The 19,175-nt window shown below is 33.6% G+C and overlaps 1 protein-coding gene across 3 annotated transcripts; it reads left to right on the top strand.

Annotated features, from left to right (window-relative positions):
* Positions 1-6,538: 6,538 nt before the first annotated feature.
* On the top strand, positions 6,539-18,333 carry LOC146919485 (polycomb group protein VERNALIZATION 2-like). Of its 3 annotated transcripts, none has more exons than XM_085712910.1 (16): positions 6,539-6,586; positions 6,735-6,875; positions 7,467-7,522; positions 8,888-8,952; positions 11,293-11,345; positions 12,188-12,241; positions 12,325-12,384; positions 12,971-13,017; positions 13,108-13,229; positions 13,831-13,905; positions 13,984-14,107; positions 16,093-16,141; positions 16,653-16,736; positions 17,290-17,369; positions 17,507-17,596; positions 17,938-18,333. In XM_085712910.1, exons 2-16 carry the CDS (start codon positions 6,750-6,752, stop codon positions 18,059-18,061), a joined length of 1,209 nt encoding a protein of 402 aa, XP_085569036.1. In that variant the 5' UTR covers positions 6,539-6,586; positions 6,735-6,749; the 3' UTR covers positions 18,062-18,333. The 3 variants fall into 3 exon arrangements, with proteins under 3 accessions (XP_085569036.1, XP_085569037.1, XP_085569035.1); XM_085712911.1 differs by adding an exon at positions 6,667-6,685 and having other exon boundaries at positions 13,831-14,107; XM_085712909.1 differs by having other exon boundaries at positions 13,831-14,107.
* The last annotated feature ends 842 nt before the right edge of the window (positions 18,334-19,175 follow it).

Raw genomic sequence — 19,175 nt, 5'->3', positions numbered from 1 at the left:
GTTTAGCAAATATTATTATGCAATATCTCCACAGAAGAGATTACAATATAATCTTTTAGGATTATTCTACAATAAACTTCCATCATCTGTAGGAACAATAATGGAAAAAGTAATCCAAGAACATCTAGAAGTGATCGTAGGATTAGAGGATACTCTAGGAACAAGGATAACTGCATTAAGGAAATGGATATCCGAAAAATGCATGGAAAAAACTGCTAAAAGAGAAGCAAAAATAAATGTATGTTGTGATAAAATTCGAGACAAAATAGGAAACTACGGTTGTAGTAAACCTAGAAGAAGGAAAAAGAAAAAAGTTTTTAGGAAAATAGATCGTTCTGAATATAAGAGAAAAAAGAAATTTCCTAAAAAATTCAATAAACAAAAATACTTTAGGAGGAATAAAAAATATCCTAAAAAGAATTCATGTCCTAAAGGAAAGAAAACTTGCACATGTTGGTTGTGTAATGAAGAAGGACATTATGCAAATGAATGTCCTAAAAAGAAAGATTCTAAAAAAGAAACCTTGAAATTAATTTGGGAAGTAGGTTTCGAACCAATAGAATCAGATATAGATTCTGACGAAAGTAGTATTTTTGAATATACTACTGAAGAAGAAATTGAAGAATGAGTAGGAAAATTCTAAAAAATGGAAATCCTAATGCAACATTTATCCAGGTAACACTGAATAAAAAGAAAATCATGGGTTACATAGATACCGGTGCTACTTTATGTTTTGGTAGAAAATCCATAATTAAGGAAGGATGGATTAGACTACAAAAACCAAAAGAAATTATCTTTGCTGATAAGAAAAAACACCAAATATGGTTTGTTCTAAAACATGTTTTTATAAAAATTGAACATAGATACTTCTATGTAAAATCAATCTATGAACATGACTCTGGAATAGATCTGATAATAGGAAATAACTTTTTAAAGTTATATAATCCTTTTATTCAAAAAGCTGACACCATAACATTAAATTGGTTTGATGTCAATAACCCAGAAGAAAGTGAATTTGTTACTACAAACATTATAACAAAAAATGAAATTTTAAAAGCAATTTCAGAAAATCTTAATATACTTAGATGCATGTGGGATAAGAGAAAGTTTTATTTAACGACTGAACAAAATCTAGGATATCATCTAGATCAAGTTTGTTCTGAAAATCCATTAGATACTATAATAAATAAGATACAAGATTTAATTGTTGTAAAACTTAAAGATCCTAAAAAGGAAGTCAAAGCCCTATACAAAATCCCTTATTCAGGAGAAGATAAGGAAGAATTTAAAAAAGAAATAGCAGAACTATTAGAGAAAGGATTAATAAGCCCTTCAATTAGTCCACATTCAGCGCCAGCTTTTTATGTCAGGAAACATAATGAGATAAAAAGAGGGAAAGCACGAATGGTGATTAATTATAAAAAACTTAATGAGGCAACTGTAAGTGACTCATATAAGTTACCAAGAAAAGATTACATTTTTGAAAAAATAAGAGGATGTAATTGGTTTTCATCTTTAGATGCAAAATCTGGATACTGGCATTTAAGGTTATCAGAAGAAACTAAACCTTTAACAGCTTTCAGTTGTCCAGAAGGACATTTTGAATGGAATGTTTTACCATTTGGTTTAAAACAAGCACCATCAATATATCAAAGATTTATGGACAATACTCTTAAAGGTCTTGATCATATTTGTTTTGTATATATCGATGACATATTAATTTTTACTAAGGGAAGTAAAGAACAACATATCAAAGATGTCACTACTGTTTTAAATAGAATAAAAGATAGAGGAATTGTTCTATCTAGAAAAAAATCAGTACTTTTGAAACAAGAAATCGAATTCCTTGGTCTTATCATAAGAGAAGGAGGAAAACTCGATTTATCACCGCATGTTCAAGAAAAAATTTTACTTTTTCCTGATCAATTAGCAGATAGAAAACAGATCCAAAGATTTTTGGGATGTTTAAATTATATTGCTAATGAAGGATTTCTTCAAGATTTAGCAAATGATAGAAAAGTTTTACAGAAGAAGATATCCGAAAAAGTGCCATGGTCATGGACACAGAAAGATACTGAGGCTGTAAAATCTTTAAAAGAAAAACTAAAAGTTTTACCACAACTATACAACCCAACAGAAAATGATTTCTTGGTTGTAAATGTTGATGCAAATCAGTTTACTTGGGCTGGAGTTATGAGAGCTCTTCCTAATGGTAAACAAAAATTGGGATTAAATCTCAATGGATATGTTGAGGATGAAACCCCACAACAATCCTATACCACTATGGGCGCAACCCCACAGTTAAAATCAGATATCCCTAATGGGCGATCAGATAAAACATCAGTTTCAACTGATTTAAAACTTGATTATTCAAGTAATAACATCCGAATTAAGGATAAAGATCTTGTTTTATGCAAGTATGTTTCAGGCTCTTTTAAAGATGCTGAAACAAGATATCATATCAATGAGAAAGAAACTCTTTCTTGTTTAAATGTTTTAGAAAAATGGAGAATGGATTTGATTCCATCAAGATTTTTATTACGAACTGATTCAACTTATGCTAGCGGATTTTGGCGCTACAATTTAAAAGTTGATCATAAACAAGGAAGACTTGTTAGATGGCAAATGCGCATCCAACAATTCTATCCTTATATTCAACTAATAAAATCAGAAAACAATTGTTTTGCAGATACTCTGACAAGAGAATGGAGCAAGCTCTAAAAGTTCTCTACAATAGCTTGAAGCAAAAAGATGAACAGATTGAAATTCATAGCCAAAAGCTAAAACAACTCTCTTCGGAGAGGGGGGAGATGATTAAAATGATCGAAAGTCTAACCAAGATCATAAATGTTGAAACTCCAACAACAACAGAAGAACCAACAAAAAAGACTTTGAATGAACAACAAAGTTTTTCATCAACATCTTCAGCAGGTTCTATGCCAGAAGAAGATATGAAAAAGTCATGGGCTGAAAAAGTTGAACAAGAAGATGAAGAGTCAAAAAATGGCTTAGACCAACCAAGCGACGCTGTCGATCTACAACCAGAAAAGAAGGTGTATGTCATCTTTGATGGTCCAATGAAAGGAATTTACAACAATTGGGCAATTGCAAGTCTTCACATTAATGGCAAAAATGTCAGACACAAAGCTTATCCAACAATGGAAAAGGCGAAAGAAGCTTACAAAGCCTCCTATAAAGAAATGACCATTGCTAAAGAAATTGGCCAACCATCAAAAATGGAGTCAAAGAAAAAGATCTCAGTGGGATCCATAATAAACCTCCAGAAGGAAAAAAATAAGCCAAAAACCCTTGATGATTTCATGGGAAAGTGGAGATGGCTAGCCAACTTCAAAGAAGAGCTAGCTCTTGAATGTTTTTATCCAGTCAATACTACACATGGGGTAAAAGCTAATACAGTTCCAGGAATATCCAAGGAATTGATTAAAGAATTTTATGACTACGGAATGCTTAAGACCGTGTATCTTGAAGAAGGAGAAGGTCGAAGATTCCAAGAACTCGCTGATCTTCCAAAAGAGATTGGTGATACAGCAAAGAGATTTAATGATTTCCTTGCTAAAGGAAGGGAAATTTATCTCCAGTTCGAACAAACCTACCCATGGTTTTTTGAAGAAAATAATTTTATGGCTGTAAAACCAAGAACAGTCATCAAAATAGGAATCTCAAATAAAACTTATCTACCTCCAAATTCAGAAAGTGTTGGATGGACAGTAGATTCGTTCATTTATCAAATGAAACGTTTTTATGATAACCTTATTAGATATGGTTCTACCATTATTAATTATAAGGTCTTCTACACTACAGAAACCTGTCTCATGGTCTGTGATTCAAAAAAGAAGGTTTCAGAGGAACACCTCAAGCAAACACTTTTTTATGAAGAACTATTCTCAAGATTCGAGAATGCTCTTGACAAAGTCCCAGATGAAGTTCAACAGGAGTGTTGTCAACACTTCTCGAAATACAAAGGGCATATCTGTAAATGGTGTGCAAAAAAGAAAGTGTCGGTAGAAGAAGACAAAGTACCGACAATCATGGACAAGGCAAAAGAAAAAGCTTAACCACGCGTCATGTAGGTGGCCGTAGGAAAAAAGTTGTAATAATGGAACCTTATCATCTGAGTCAGATGGGGTCCATTTAGTTGAAAATCTTATCACCTTATGTGATAATGCTTTTACTTTTTCCTTTGCGTGTTTTGTTTGTTTTTCTTTTTAGCTGGCAAGACAGAGACATGTGACCAACTTGTGAGTCTCATCTGCCTATAAATAAGAGCCTCGATGCTCACTTGTAAATTACAACAAAAATCAATGAAGTAAGTACCTTAGTTTGTGAAAAACGTTGTTGGGAAAGGACTTCGCAGGATTTGAGGTTGTCATTACCAAATCGAAAGATTTATAATTTTCAATATCAATAATCGAAAGATTATTTCAAATTTCAAAGGATCGAAAGATCAGAATCATCAAAGATCCAAGACAGAGTCAGGTATGATTTTAAATATTTTATAATTTTTACATTTTATAATGGAATATAGCATGATAAAAGAAAATTCATCTGGTTTTATGGCAGATGTATTAACAGATCATATAGAAAAGGTAGATTTTACTTTAAAACCAGAAGAAAATTTTAAACAGAAAAATATTTTTTCTTTAATAAAAGAAAAACTATCTAGAGAAAATATTCTAAAATATGGAATGATGGTAGGAGAAGTTGCCATACCAATGGAATCAACAGATGGATCTGTTGTAATATCATTGATTGATAATGAACAAATTAATAATGGATTAAAACATCTACCGTTAGAAAAGAGACAGAAGATAGGGTATATTCATATATCAACTATCCAAATAATCATAAAAAGTACTTTTATGAAAGGAATAGATGCAGAACTAGAACTTCTTATTGAAGATGCTAGGATGAATGAAAAACATTCACTAATAACCCAAGGTGAGGGAAATCTAAAGTGTGGAAAATTAAAATTTGACATAAATCTACAGATAGGTTTAAGTCTAAATGATATAGATCTAGACAGATCTCTAGTAATTCATTATAAACTTAAAGACCAAACCCTCATGAGACCAGGAAATCATCCTTTTAGTATAAGTTATAAAATGAATTATGCATTAAGTAATTCTCATTATAGTATAGAATTCAGTGGAAAAGAAAAAATACAAATAGATGAACTATTTGCCCCACTAATAAAATTAGAATCACCAATTTTAAAATCATTAAAAAGGTCAAAATCAATTATGACTATAGAAAGAACACCTCTTCTAAAACAAGAAGAAAATACTAGTGAACCAAAGTTTCTACCAGCTAGAACTTCATTAGATAGTTATGAAAAAAGAAAGCTTAATAAAGCTTTATCAGAAATAAAAACTGAACTTTCAGGTATTAATAGAAAATTATAATGCCAGGAATAACAATAAAAAATGAACTAAAATTATTCAGAATAAAACTAGATGCACTAGTTAACAAAATAGAAGAAAATTTCTTTAGAATAGAAATGAAGAACGCAATTTGGGGAATCCATGATTTAATGATTTTACAAATTTCATATATAGATGAAATGATAAAAGAATTAGAAGAAACAGAAAATATTTCTGTTACACAAAAAGAAAGAGTCACAACCCTGTTATGGCCATCTCAAAAACTAACTGAATTTGAACAATCTTTAGAAAAAATTATATAATGCCTGGGTTAGGTCTTATAACAGAAGTAAAACTCTTTAAAGAAAGATTAGAGAACATAGTCTCTGATATAGAGTTCTATCATAGAAGAATTGTTTTAAGGCAAATTCTTTTTCATTCCAAAGAATTTGTACAATACCATATAGAATATATTGAAGACTTTCTAAGAGAAATAGAAGATTTAGAAGATCTTACAAACACACAAAAAGAAAGAGCTAAAACACTCTTAAAACCATTTCAAGGTTTAATTAAAATCGAACAAATGTTAAATCAAGTTCGAGAAAATTCCGCTGGCGACTCTGCCCCAACCTGGTATCAGAGCCAGTAATACAATCCTAAGGGATAAATGGTGAAAACAAAAATAAAAAAGAAAATAAAAATATCTTTTTTCCAAAAACAAAAGCTTTTTAAAATCGCTTTTCCAAATAACCGATTTAAAAGGTTATATGGACAAAATCCACGTGGCACACACCGATTGACTATGTCATGTGACATAGCCCGCCATAATGTTATGCAAGTCCAGTCCGCCCGCCATAATGTTATGCAAGTCCAGTCCCTATAAATAATCGCTTTTTCTGTGCAGAGAAGGTTAAAGCTCAGGTTTTTGATTGATTGGTTAATTGGTTTTCTTTATCTATTTATAGGTATGTTTTTTGCTGGCGGGCTCAAAGCCCATGAGCCCCCCACTTATATAGAGAAGCAAACAAGAGGGGTGTATATAACAATCATCATCTTTTCCTCTAAGAGTTAAAAACTAAGATGGGCCCATTATAATCTGGCCCAATACAATTTGTAATGAACTACGTTGACGGTGCCATGCTCTTCCCTTCTCCGCCAGATCGACCAAGAACATCAGCTTCTTCTTCGCATTTTCTCTCTCCTCTGTGAGTCTCTCTCTCTCTCTCTCTCTCATGAATTTCTTTGTTTTCAGCTGAAATATTCGTTTAACCTAAGTGTGTTTAAGCTCATTACTTCAATTGCGTGTAACAATGTGTGTTTAATTGAAGTTTGATTTTGTGTTTTTTTTTGTAGGTTGAAGAATTCAACATGTGCCGGCAAAATTCACCGGTGCATAATTCCGGTGAAGAAGAAATCACAGCTGATGAAAGTCTTTTGATTTATTGCAAACCTGTTGAATTCTACAATATTCTCTATCGTCGTTCTCTTCACAATGTATAGTATTATTATAGCTTGATTATTACTTCCTAATCAGTATATGATTGTTTTAACTTTTAAATTATGCTCCATAATATTCATTTATTGTTTTTGTGTTATTTTTTTCTTTGTGTTTTGGTAGTTTAAATATTGATGATTGATAATTTTATGATTAAGGTATTAGAAATTGTTGTGAGCTGAGCTTGCTATGATTTGAACTTAATGCCGAGATGAGATATGGTTCACTGATTTTTTTTCTTATATTTAAACTTATTTTTTTGATTCGGGATCATCGTTGGGGTGTGTCCCCTTGTAGACAACGTAAGACTAGCTTGCCCGGGGGCCAAGTAAAGTCTGGCCAACACATTTTTGAACTCTACGGGAATCGAACCTGGGAGTACTAGGTCTTTTCCCCGAGTCCTAGGGCAGGTTACTCCACTGAGCTGAGCAGTGTTGGTTGATATTAAACATGTGAAGCGGTTTTTATGCGATTCTACATTTGAAAGTTGCTCTTAAAAATTGAAATTAGCATACATGTCAAAATTTTATGCTTTTTGTAATATAAAAGATATGTTGATTGATACTATTTGGAATTCATTTCTCTTGCAGCCTACTTTTCTTAAGAGATGTTTGCGCTATAAAATAAAAGCAAAGCAAAAAAGGAGGTAAATATTCCTTCGAATTGTTATATACATGAATTATAGTTATTTCATTTATTTTTTAGTTTCATCATTCAATTTGTTGAAGTACACTACTCTTTATACCATTTCCTTGCTCTTAAATTGTTGATTCAACATGATTTTTAAGAGTTATACTGATAGAAATTAATTATTGGGGATACATGAATAGTAACCATCTATCTACTTTTTTTGGTAATAGGAGAATCGATACAGAAAAAAAGGAATTTGATAAGCGAGGATTGAGAATCCGACAATAAGAGAAATAAATGCTACAAACGAAAACTATTTAAATACCGACAAAACTTAATTACAGTTCCTTATGTTTTGATATTACTGTTCGCCAATAAACTAAGGACACTTGTCATGTATTATCTTTTAAAAAAAAGAAAACCCCCGCAAGTTGTATTTGCAGAATCATCACTGCTTCGTTTCCTTGTACCATTGTATGAAAATTTTAATTTAGACTTGCCTGACCTGCAATGAATACCAACCCTTGATGGAAAAGAAAAAGTAAACGTGATGCTGAAGAACTAGGAAGTGTGTGAAAACTCACTCTGTTCCCCACCATTTCTTTGACTATTAAACCAGCAAACATATGATAGAGGATGACTTGCAGAAGTGAAGACTTCGATCTGGGTGGCAGTCTGGGAAGTTGATTTGGGGGGGGGGGGGGGGGGGGGGGGTTGGTAATTTGGGACCCTGCAAGAAAATGACACCGTTTTTGTTTTTCGATTCCGGCACGAAATGTGAAATTTCGATTCACCATTCACGGGCGGCGTAGGTTTCCCTTGTTAGAGGGAAATCACAGCGCACGTGTCCGTAATTTATTGGCGAACAACAATAATAGGACCTAAGGCGCCGTACTTAAGATTTGTTCATTAAATAATTCACAATTTATTAGTTGAAAAGAGAAACTAGACTCTTTGCATATCGAATAAAGATTCACCATTTTCAGATATCTATCTTATGTAATATGCAATGCTTCATTAGGGGTGGTAACTGGTAAGGTGAAGTTTTGAGTCTAGATGCCGAAAAGAAGTAAATGTCTCACTGAAGAAAGATGTTAACAGTAGGACAAGAAGTAAACAGTAAATTATTTGGCTATTTTATTTTAATTACAAAACTCTAGACTGAAAGTTGCATTTTGTCCCTAGTCTCAAATACTGTCCAAGTAATTCTTTAGCATACCATGATGTCTATTCTTCATCAGCTGATGATTTTTGCATGCTTGCCTGAATAACAATTAAGAAAGAAATTGTTCTGCTATGCTTTATCCTTGCGTTTCTTGTTGATTGTATTTATTGTTTGCCTTATTGGGTGGCAATTGTTTGATGGCTTTCTGTTTTGAAGGTTGCGAGCAGGAATTGTGGTTTTCAACTATAGGGACTGTTACAATGTGCTTCGAAAGACTGAAGGTACAGCATATTATCAAATTGTCACCAACTATGTTCAGCATTACATCTTACCACTACCTTCCTATAATAAGTACAATTTTTAAGAGCAATCAAACTAATAAACAATTTGGTAATATTTTTATTTTCGATTCCGACTTCCTTCCATAGATGCTTATGGCTGATAGTTTTCAAGTGCTGAACTTCATCTGCCTTTAATTTGGACAGATAAGATTTTGTAAACATTACTCTTTTGAGCTGGCATTTTTTAATGCTTTTTTTTTGGGTGGTCTGTCATGTTTAGGGGTGTGCAAAGTTAAAACCAAACCAAAACCAAAACCAATATTTGGGTTTGGTTTGGTTCCTGAAACCACTTCTCTAAAAACCGGTTTTTAAGTACAACTAGTTCGGATATGGTTCAGAACCGGTTCGGAACCGGTTTGAAACTGGTTTGTCGTAACATACAATTCTTGCTGTTCCGTCCACTGCGTCGTAACTGGTTTGAAACTGGTTTGAAAATTGATTTTGAGAAGATTGAGGCGGTTCCGTCGGTTGTTACTTTCCAGATGAAGTTTCCGGCGGAATTTGTTTACATATGCGTTGCCAGTGTGATCGACGGCGACATCGGTGGCAGTGGAGAGGGTGGAGATAGTGAATTCGTCGTCGGAGTCAGGGAGGAGAGAGATAAAGATTCGGCGTCGGGAGCGGAGGTCGTATGCGGCGAGTGCGTTGAAAGGAACAGTGTTAATGATGCTTCTCCGAATAACAACCGTTTCAAATTTTGGGTATTCTTCTTCTTTCTTGTTTCTGAATATCCCAAATTTGTTCAATTTCTTTCATGATTTTGCTGTTGCGGAGGGGAGTGGCCAAGGATGGAGGTGTTGGAAGGGAGAGTGATGTCGGAGATGAAGGTTTCGACTACGCCGGCGTCGGAGACGGCGGTGATGATGCGACAGCGGAGGGATCCGATGAGGAAATGATGAGCGCGTGGGTCCCACGCGAGGGATTCAGGGTAGAGGTTGGTTGAACGGAAGTTGATCCGGATCCGAATTTTAACTGGTTTGGATATCCAACCCGTTTAATATGGGTTGGTTGGTAACCCATTTAAAAAAATCCAGATATTTTAAAGTGGACTGGATATGGTTATGGATTTGGGCCTAAAACTGGTTGTTATGCACACCCCTAGTCATGTTAGAAAATTGCTTTTCTGACATTGATAAGTTCACATTGACACATGTAAAATACTAAAATGTCCCCAGCGGTAGTTAACTACCGTTGAGAACCCGGCGGTAGTTAACTACCGTTGAGGACCCAGCGGTAGTTAACTACCGCTCAATTCATTTCTTCAATTCACTTTCTCTGTCTTCTTTTCTTCTTCTCCATCTTTGTTGCTGCCATTGATTTCATTTTTAACAATTTACATTGGTTCTCTATGAATTCTTCCCCATCTTCTCTAAGAATTTCCAACGAAATTCATTGGTTCTCTGCCATTGATTTCGTTGCAAAATTTCTAACAATTTACATCTTTAAACAAATTAAAACATTATTATTGTACACAATCAGATTATTTAATTAAATGAGTAAATTATTTATTAAAACATAAACTGGAAAACATCCAAAAACATCATTGCAAAATTTCAAAGAACCACCATAGCTGAATATTCTCAGGATTGACTTGGATATATTTTTTTTCACCATTTTTGAGCTATTTGTAAATGAGGCAGTTGAGTTTATTTTTTCAATTTGTTTAGCATATAGTTTTATTTTTGTTAATTTATTGATAATAAACCAGATCTGGGTTTGAGAAGAAAAAAACTAGATCTGATTTTTTTTCTTTTCTTTCATCGTTCAAATAAATCCACCTCAACAACAACAAGAAAATACTAGGATCAACCTCAAAGAATAATAGTAAGAAGCAGAACAATGGAAAGAGACAATGACATTGATCTTGAAGTTGATAGATGGAGGATGATTTGTTATCTGAGGATGGGGGTAAACTAAGTGACAATGGATATGATGATTTGTACCAGATTATGATTATGTACTAGTACCATAGCGGGAGAAGAAGAAAAAGTGATTGTGCAACAATACTGGGATGGAGAAGAAGAAGTGATGTGTAGTGTGAAATTTCAGCGGTAGTTAACAACCGCTGGGTCCTAGCGGCAGTTAACTGCCGGCGGATCTTCCAGTGGTAGTTAACTACCGTTGGGGGCATTTAGGTCATTTACTTGTGTCAATTAGAAGTATTCTTTGTCAAAAAAGCAATTTTCGTCATGTTATTCTCTTTTTTTGTTATGGTTTCTTATTAAAAAAAAAAAACAATTTTGACCGTACTGATACATTTCTGCCTCTTTCCAAATGTAGTGACTGAAGACTTTTCTTGTCCATTTTGCTTGATGCAATGTGCGAGCTTTAAGGTATATGCTGTGATTTGTACTACAGTAATTGCTTTTTTCATTCATAATTTGATAATTTGGGAGGTTGTTGCCTTTTCTCTTTTTTCTTTGTTAGAAGTTAGGAGAAAACTTCAAAAACTGTTTTTCATGGAAATCTATTGGATTTCAGTATTTTATGTACTCATTATCTTGTTTGAATGGCAGAGTCTTTGTAGTTTTTTTTTTTTTATCAAAAAAAGAAAAAAAGAGTCTATGTAGTTTGTGTTGGGTTCTACTGCAAAGATAATTAATTTTGAATAAACTGGTTTTGTAATATTCTCGTTCGTTGAACTAAAAGTGTTTTATGTTTGGATTTATTAACGTAAGAGTGAGTAGAACAACACATTTGTGGCTAAAATTGATTGCTCTTCATGGAAGCTCTGAATTCCAACTTCAAGTGTTAGAATCTATTTTGGAGGCTAAGAAGTTCTACTTGAGAACACCCAAAAATGCTAAGTAATGATCGAAATCAAATTTATTTTTCTAAAACCACTTTTACCGTTCACAAAAATGAATTCTTACATGCATGTAGTATTATTTTGTTGTGGTAATGTTGATTGGATACATAACTTCAATACATTTTGTACATCTCAACCTGCTCATCTTATGTTACAAAAATATTTTCCTCATTTGTTTTATAATTGAACAAAACAAATTGATTATGACTTGCTTAACACACTTTGTTTTGGCTATTTGTTCTGTTCAATTTTTTTACTAGAGCTATATGAACTTATATGTGAAGTTTCACCTTTTCTCCTAATCAATAGATAGTTTCGTTCTCCGTTTTCTTTGGCAGTTTAATTAACCTCAGTTTGTTTGTGCAGGGTCTGCGTTTTCATCTTTGTGCATCGCATGATCTATTCAACTTTGAGTTCTGGGTATGCAGCTGTACCTATCAAGTCAACTTTTTAATATTCTATTATTTCTGAATGAATGGTTATTTAACTAGTTCCATTTTTAGGTTACCGATGATTACCAAGCAGTGAACGTCTCTGTAAAAACTGACGTATTGAGATCAGAGGTCAGAACCTTCTCAGACTGGACTTGTGGTGAATTGACTTGCTTAGGGATTGTATATCATATGAAGTTAGTCCTGAATGTTGATAGGAGTAACTCATTGGTATTATTGAAAAAACTAGGATCTAGCCTAATAATACATTATATTTCCCATGTTTGATGTTAGCAGCGGCATTCTCTTCCTGTTCCTGATGAATTCATAGAATGTATATCCCATAGAATATGATTTTTATATGGCATCTTTTGCACTGCCACAGGGCTGTGACTCTGACCTTACTATGGGATCTATTTCTCATGCCAGGATCAGATGCATATCATGTTTATCTTATCCTTTGCCCAATGTATTCTTATAGGTGTTGGGCAAAGGTTGAACAGAACGTTCAGGTTTAAATATGACCTAGCATTAGTCTGTCATGCCTTGAAATTTTCAACAGAATATTTGTCTGAAATGTGTTGCTTATGTTACTGAGATTGAATGATGGAATTTCCTTTTTGAATGACTACTTGATTGGGATTTCATTTGAGGTGTATGATTTGTTTTTGCTATTTTTTTTTTTGTTAACACGTGTGGCATATCTATATCTATGCAGAATGTTGCTGAGGGAGTAATTCCACAATCACAAACCTTCTTCTTCTGGTTGGTTGTCTATATCTAGTTAAAGCAGTCATTGATCAATTTATATAATTTTAAGATGATTGACTTTAAGCTATTTAACGAACTATACAGTTCAAGATCTCGAAAGCGTAGACCGAGAGGCTCCGTTCAAAATGGGAAGCATGCCAATGTAAATTTCTTGAAGTTGGATTCACCAGAAGGCATACAGAATGGAGTTCTACAGAAAGACAACGGTATACATTGTATTTTGATGCCTTCCATAAGTATGATTAGAAACAGTTTTAGAGACAATTTAATGACATTTTTAGGTGGCCTAAAGCACATAACATTTGCCAAGATGCAACACATTGATATTTGTCTTTTAAAGCATACTTTTAGAAAAAACTGTTTGGTCTATGATAGTTTATAGAAGGAAGAAGAGTACTGGTTGCAATTTTTTTTGGTTCTAACCAGTAAGAAAACAAAGCGGGAAAGGCTGTTCTTTTATGTTGCTGGATTATTGGCAGAGAAAAAAGTTGGGATGCGATGTGGTTGTGGTTGTTTTGGGGATGGGGGGTACGTGTGAGCTTGGCTAGATTAATTTAATACCTTCATATAATCTATCTATTAAGATGCAAAGTGTTATACAGTATTCAAAGTGGAAACATCCCTCTTATCTCCCTTTCAAACTGAAAAGGTGGAAGTTGATGTAATTCATTTGCTGTTGTATATAGGAGAGGGACAAATACTTACTCTTTTTTTCTTCCCAAGTTTGTTAATTGAGAGTAATGTCTATACAATTCATTCCCCATAAAGTCTTTGTGAAATAGACTGAAATTCTAAAGTTATTTGTAGATATCCTGTCCAGCAAAGGGGAGAATATGTCAAGAGCATCTCGTAGTGAGAAGAATTTGCAGAATGAGGGAAATGGTGGGGTAAAATTTGGTCCTGATCATCCTAGTGCCATGGATTACGCGGAACATGTTGAATCTAGTTTTAACATTCCAGGTGCTTCAATTGCCATGCCCCAATCTTCTGAGGACCCTGAATGTAGCAAATCAATATATAAAAGTGATCCTGCTCTGCCTACTAAAGCAAAGAAGTTAAATGCAGACCGTTCAGACTCAAAAAGGTATGTTGACTATGTTCACAAAGCCTTGTTTTTTCTTATCTTATATTTTGAATCTATAAACTTCAGTTATAACTTCTAAATGAGTTTATCATACTTGACTATATTTTAACAACAACAACAACAACCAAGCCTTATCCCACTAAGTGGGGTCGGCTACATGGATCAAATGACGCCATAATGTTCTATCAAAAACCATATTTGGATCCAACTCATTGACCTCTAAATCTTTTCTAATGGTTTCTCTAATGGTTTTCTTAGGTCTTCCTGCCTCTTTTAACCTGACTCTCCTCCATTTGATCTACTCTTCTTACAACGGCATCTACGAGTCTTCTCTCTACATGTCCAAACCATCTAAGCCTATTTTCTACCAACTTTTCTACTATAGGTGCTACCCCCACTCTCTCTCTAATGGTGTCATTCCTAATCCTATCCTGTCTAGTCTTACCACTCATCCAACGCAACATCCGCATCTCCGCTACGCTTACTTTACTCTCGTGTTGGCTCTTAACCGCCCAACACTCCGTACCATACAACATTGCCGGTCTGACTGCTGTCTGATAGAACTTTCCTTTCAGCTTAAGTGGTACTTTCTTATCGCACAAAACACCTGAGGCTCTTCTCCATTTCAACCACCCAGCTTAAATACGATGATGTACATCAACTTCTATTTCTCCGTCATTTTGTACTATGGACCCAAGATATCTAAACCGCGTAACTTGGTGTATGATATGATCTCTAACTTTCACCTCCAAGGTAGACCCACTTCTCCTTTTGCTGAAGTTACATTCCATATACTCCGTCTTGCTTCTACTCAGGCGGAAGCCATACGCTTCTAAGGCTTGCCTCCAAGTCTCTAGCCTCCCGTTTAACTCCTCCCTCGACTCACCAAGCAAGACTACATCATCTGCAAAAAGCATACATCTCGGTGCTAACTCTTGGATGTGTTCCGTCAGATTTTATTTATTTTAGATTCTCTTTTATTTATTTTATTTCTGTTGCCGCTTAGCTGTTCGCTTGTTGAATTTGAAATACTCCCTCCGTCCTTATATATAAGCACCCTTTTATTAGAGGCAAAGGGTGCTTATATATAGAGACAGAGGGAGTATTAAGTAAGTAGTCTCTATCAGTGTTTTAATAACCAGACCAGAATTCGAGCCGACAATACCTCTAGGTCATGGTTCGTTTAACCCTGGATGACTAACAAGTAAATAAGAAAGTAACAAAAGAAAGGAAAAAAAAGGTTGAACTAGCAGTGGTTCCATCCGTTTCATTTATATTATGTTTGAATGGAATTGAACCAACCGCCAAATTGGCTGGTTCCCTGTTCAACCAGTCGAATCTGACGGTTCTGTATTACTTTTAAAACCTTGCTTTCTTTCTATGTCACATGCATGTGTAGTATTGATTTAAATACTAAACACATGCTTGACATGTGTATATCATATAAAATAGGGTTAATAGGTCTTTACCCCCTGTAATATAGGTCATTTCCGGTTTTCCCCCTGTAAATTATTTTATTTATTTTTTATTTACCCCCTATAAATTTTTTTGTTTTGATTTACCCCCCTAATAGGCCAAACAAAAACCAATTTTATTTTATTTTATTTTTCAAGAAATTTTCGTTTTTGTTTGGCCTATTAGGGGGGGTAAATCAAAACAATTTTTTTTTACAGGGGGGTAAATCAATTTTTTTTTTACAGGGGGTAAAGACCTATTAACCCTATAAAATAATACAAAGTTGAATATCTGTTTGACTTGCACAATTCTTGTATTGTATTTCTGTCAGCCATGTTGTGATTGAAGTTTCTTACTGTTGCATCATCTGATGCACATTTTTTTTAAAGAATACCTTTTAAATTCTGTAATCACAGTGAAATATTATTAGATTGAGACAGTAGAGTCACATCCATCCTTTTTTTTTCTTCTTCTTTCTTTTCAATCTTATGAAGTCCTGATATGCTCATTTATGTCAATTGTTTCTCCAGTCGTATGCTCCTGCAGAAGAGGCAGTTCTTTCACTCACACAGAGTTCAGGTAATTAATTGTCTTAGATCCTTCTGATTTTTTATTCACCTAATTCGCTCCCTAACATGCTTGGTGTATGGACTATTTTACGTACAAGTTAATTTCTATAAGTGAATTACAGGTTCTTTTGATTTGATAACTGTAGAGACCCCTTGCCTTTTTTGTTCAACAGTTATCTGGCATCTCCATAAATGGATTTAATACTAAACTGTTAATCCTCGTTTTCTAATTACCATTATGGATTTAATACTAGGCTGTTAATCCTCATTTTGTAATTACCATTATGTTTTTAATACTAGACTGTTAATCCTCATTTTGTAATTACCATTAGCTTTAGAAATTTTATTTTATTTTATCTCTAACAAACAAGAGTGCATGGGGTCAATATTAACTGAAGTGCTACTGGTTTTCATGTTTTTAGGATTAATTAGATAATATATGGATTAAATCCATACAATTTGCATATTGTCTAGCTTTAGCACTTTATATGGATTACTCATTTTGTTCTGTGTTAATGAAGCCCATGGCACTGGAACAAGTGTTATCAGACCGTGATAGTGAAGATGAAGTTGATGATGGAGTTGCTAACCTGGAAGATAGAAGGGTAATCTTAAAATATATTTCAAATTCTGTTTTTCTTCTTTTGCATATTTCAAAATGATGCATTTAGATTTTAGATTGTTACTTCTGGGCATGTTTTGTAGAATGAACATGAACATGTGGGTATGACTCACAGTTTACCGATAAGTGGGCAGGTTGCTCAAGCTGGACCATAGTGTTTAAAAACATGTTATACTTTGTAAACAACCTTGAATAATAGATAGGTATTGTTGCTGCTGTTTAGTTTGAGTGGTAGGCACAAATTGGTCGAATTTTGTAATCAAATAACGCGTGTTCTCTGTTTGCGTTTTCAATACCTTTTTTACTTTTGCATCAGGGCTGGTGATCTAACTAACATAACATGATCACATATAGTATAGCTCTCCGGCTCTGATTACAATTTGTTGAAAATATGATGTTTCTTTTAACTTCTTAAAATTCCCCGTTCATTTTGATCCTTTTCTGTTCTAGTAATTCCTTAAGATCTTGTGCAGTTTACTATCGGATATTTAAAGTGCAACTGATCTAACATTAATCACTGTTGTTTAATGTTGCAGATGCTTGATGATTTTGTGGATGTTTCCAAAGATGAAAAGCAGCTCATGCATCTCTGGAACTCTTTTATGAGGAAACAAAGGTGTCCACTGATGGCGACCATATTAATATTTTATTTTTGTTTCTTTTCCCCACGGTTTCTGCAGAATGAGTTAAACAGAGTTCTGTACCATGTGTTTGATTATTGTTGATATCTTGTTTTTTTTTTAACTGTGGTAGGGTACTGGCTGATGGTCATGTTCCGTGGGCTTGTGAGGCATTTTCCAAGCATTATGCAAAAGAGCTGAATTCATCCCGAACTTTATTTTGGTACTCATTCTGCTCCTTTCGCCCACTAATAGTTCTCTAATTTCTGTAGTTTCCCTGCTAAAAGGATTTGTTCTGAAGATAATAAAAAACAAGCATAGATATTGATCCTTAAAAATGGCATTTTTATCATTTAAGAGAACAAAAATCCAATCTCATATGCTTAGATAACTCTTGTGTCGTTATATGAATTATAACAATATGTCAATTGCCAACCACTTGAAAGTTTACATATTATTTGCATTTATTTTTTGAAGGATCTTATTTATATTTTTTTCCTTTTGTTTTTGTTTGCTGCATATCTCATCTTATTAAATTTTTTGCATATCCTCCCTCATACTCAGGTGTTGGAGATTATTCATGGTCAAACTTTGGAATCATGGGCTTCTTGATGCATTTACAATGAACAACTGCAGTATAATATTGGAAAACTACCAAAACGGGGGATCGGACAGTGGCACAAATTGAAGACCATCTGTCTCATCCACAACAATAGATATAATCTTCCTTGTCTTGTATTTGTAACAAATTGTACAATATTGAACAATGTATGCTATTAAAATATTGGGGGTGGGGGACTTCTTTTAAGTTATGTTTCGTACTGCTGAGTTATGTCTAAGTTATAAAACAGAACAAAAAAAATTATAATGTATACAGTACAAAAGGTTTACAACATCTGCTTGGGAAAAAGTTGTGACAATTTTTCTCTTAATTTTAATATGACGGTGAAATTTTTATAATGTCATCTTCACACCATGGGGTGATTTACTTTTGCATTAGATACGCGGGTAATCCATTATATTATTTACAAATGGAAATCTAGAAATTAATTATATTATTATTTTGGGTTTATTCCAGGTTTATTTTGGGTTTAGAGAAAGATAAATAAATTGTGATATAGATATGATCATATGATAAACCTTTATACTTTTCTGAATTTGATACATTCTAGTAGTCTAATAACATGACTGCAAATTTACTTTACACTCACTGATAAAAATACCGTATATCCTATGATGTTTTTAAATTTTAGCAAAATTTAATTAAAAAAAAATGTTGTACGCGATTAAGTAAAATAAAACTGACGGTAGAACCATATATTTGTGCTCTCAAAAAAAAAAACATATATTTGCATAATTTTTAAAATTGAGATACTCTAACTTTAAGAACCGAAAATAACATATTGCTAAAAAAAAAAAAAAAGAGTAACCAACCTTAAACTTTTAATTTTAATTTTTTATTTCCTTAAATATAATTGGTTTTTATAACAGTAAACTATTCTAACTCAACTCTCACCCCCATTATAAGATAAGTTATGATAGAAATAAAATTGATTTCTTGTATCCGTAAAACCTAACTCAGTTGACAATGACGATATTGATATGTTTAATGTTTTCACCCTGATTCGAACTTAGAACCTCACAATTGTATTTGTGAGTTTAAGATCATTTACCACTTCATCTACTTGCAACAAAAAAATTGATTTCCAGTGTCCTTGTAAACCAAATAACTAATGAGAAAATGGTTTAATAGTTTAAATCTTACTGTATCTATTTTATCGTGATTGAAGTATTTTTTACCA

This window comes from Medicago sativa, chromosome 5 (assembly GCF_051527215.1).
Source record: "Medicago sativa cultivar Bolivia chromosome 5, Bolivia_mono, whole genome shotgun sequence".
Classification (NCBI taxonomy): Eukaryota; Viridiplantae; Streptophyta; class Magnoliopsida; order Fabales; family Fabaceae; genus Medicago; species Medicago sativa.
Note: the sequence above shows the minus strand (reverse complement) of the source record. Positions and strands in the feature narration are given on the sequence as shown.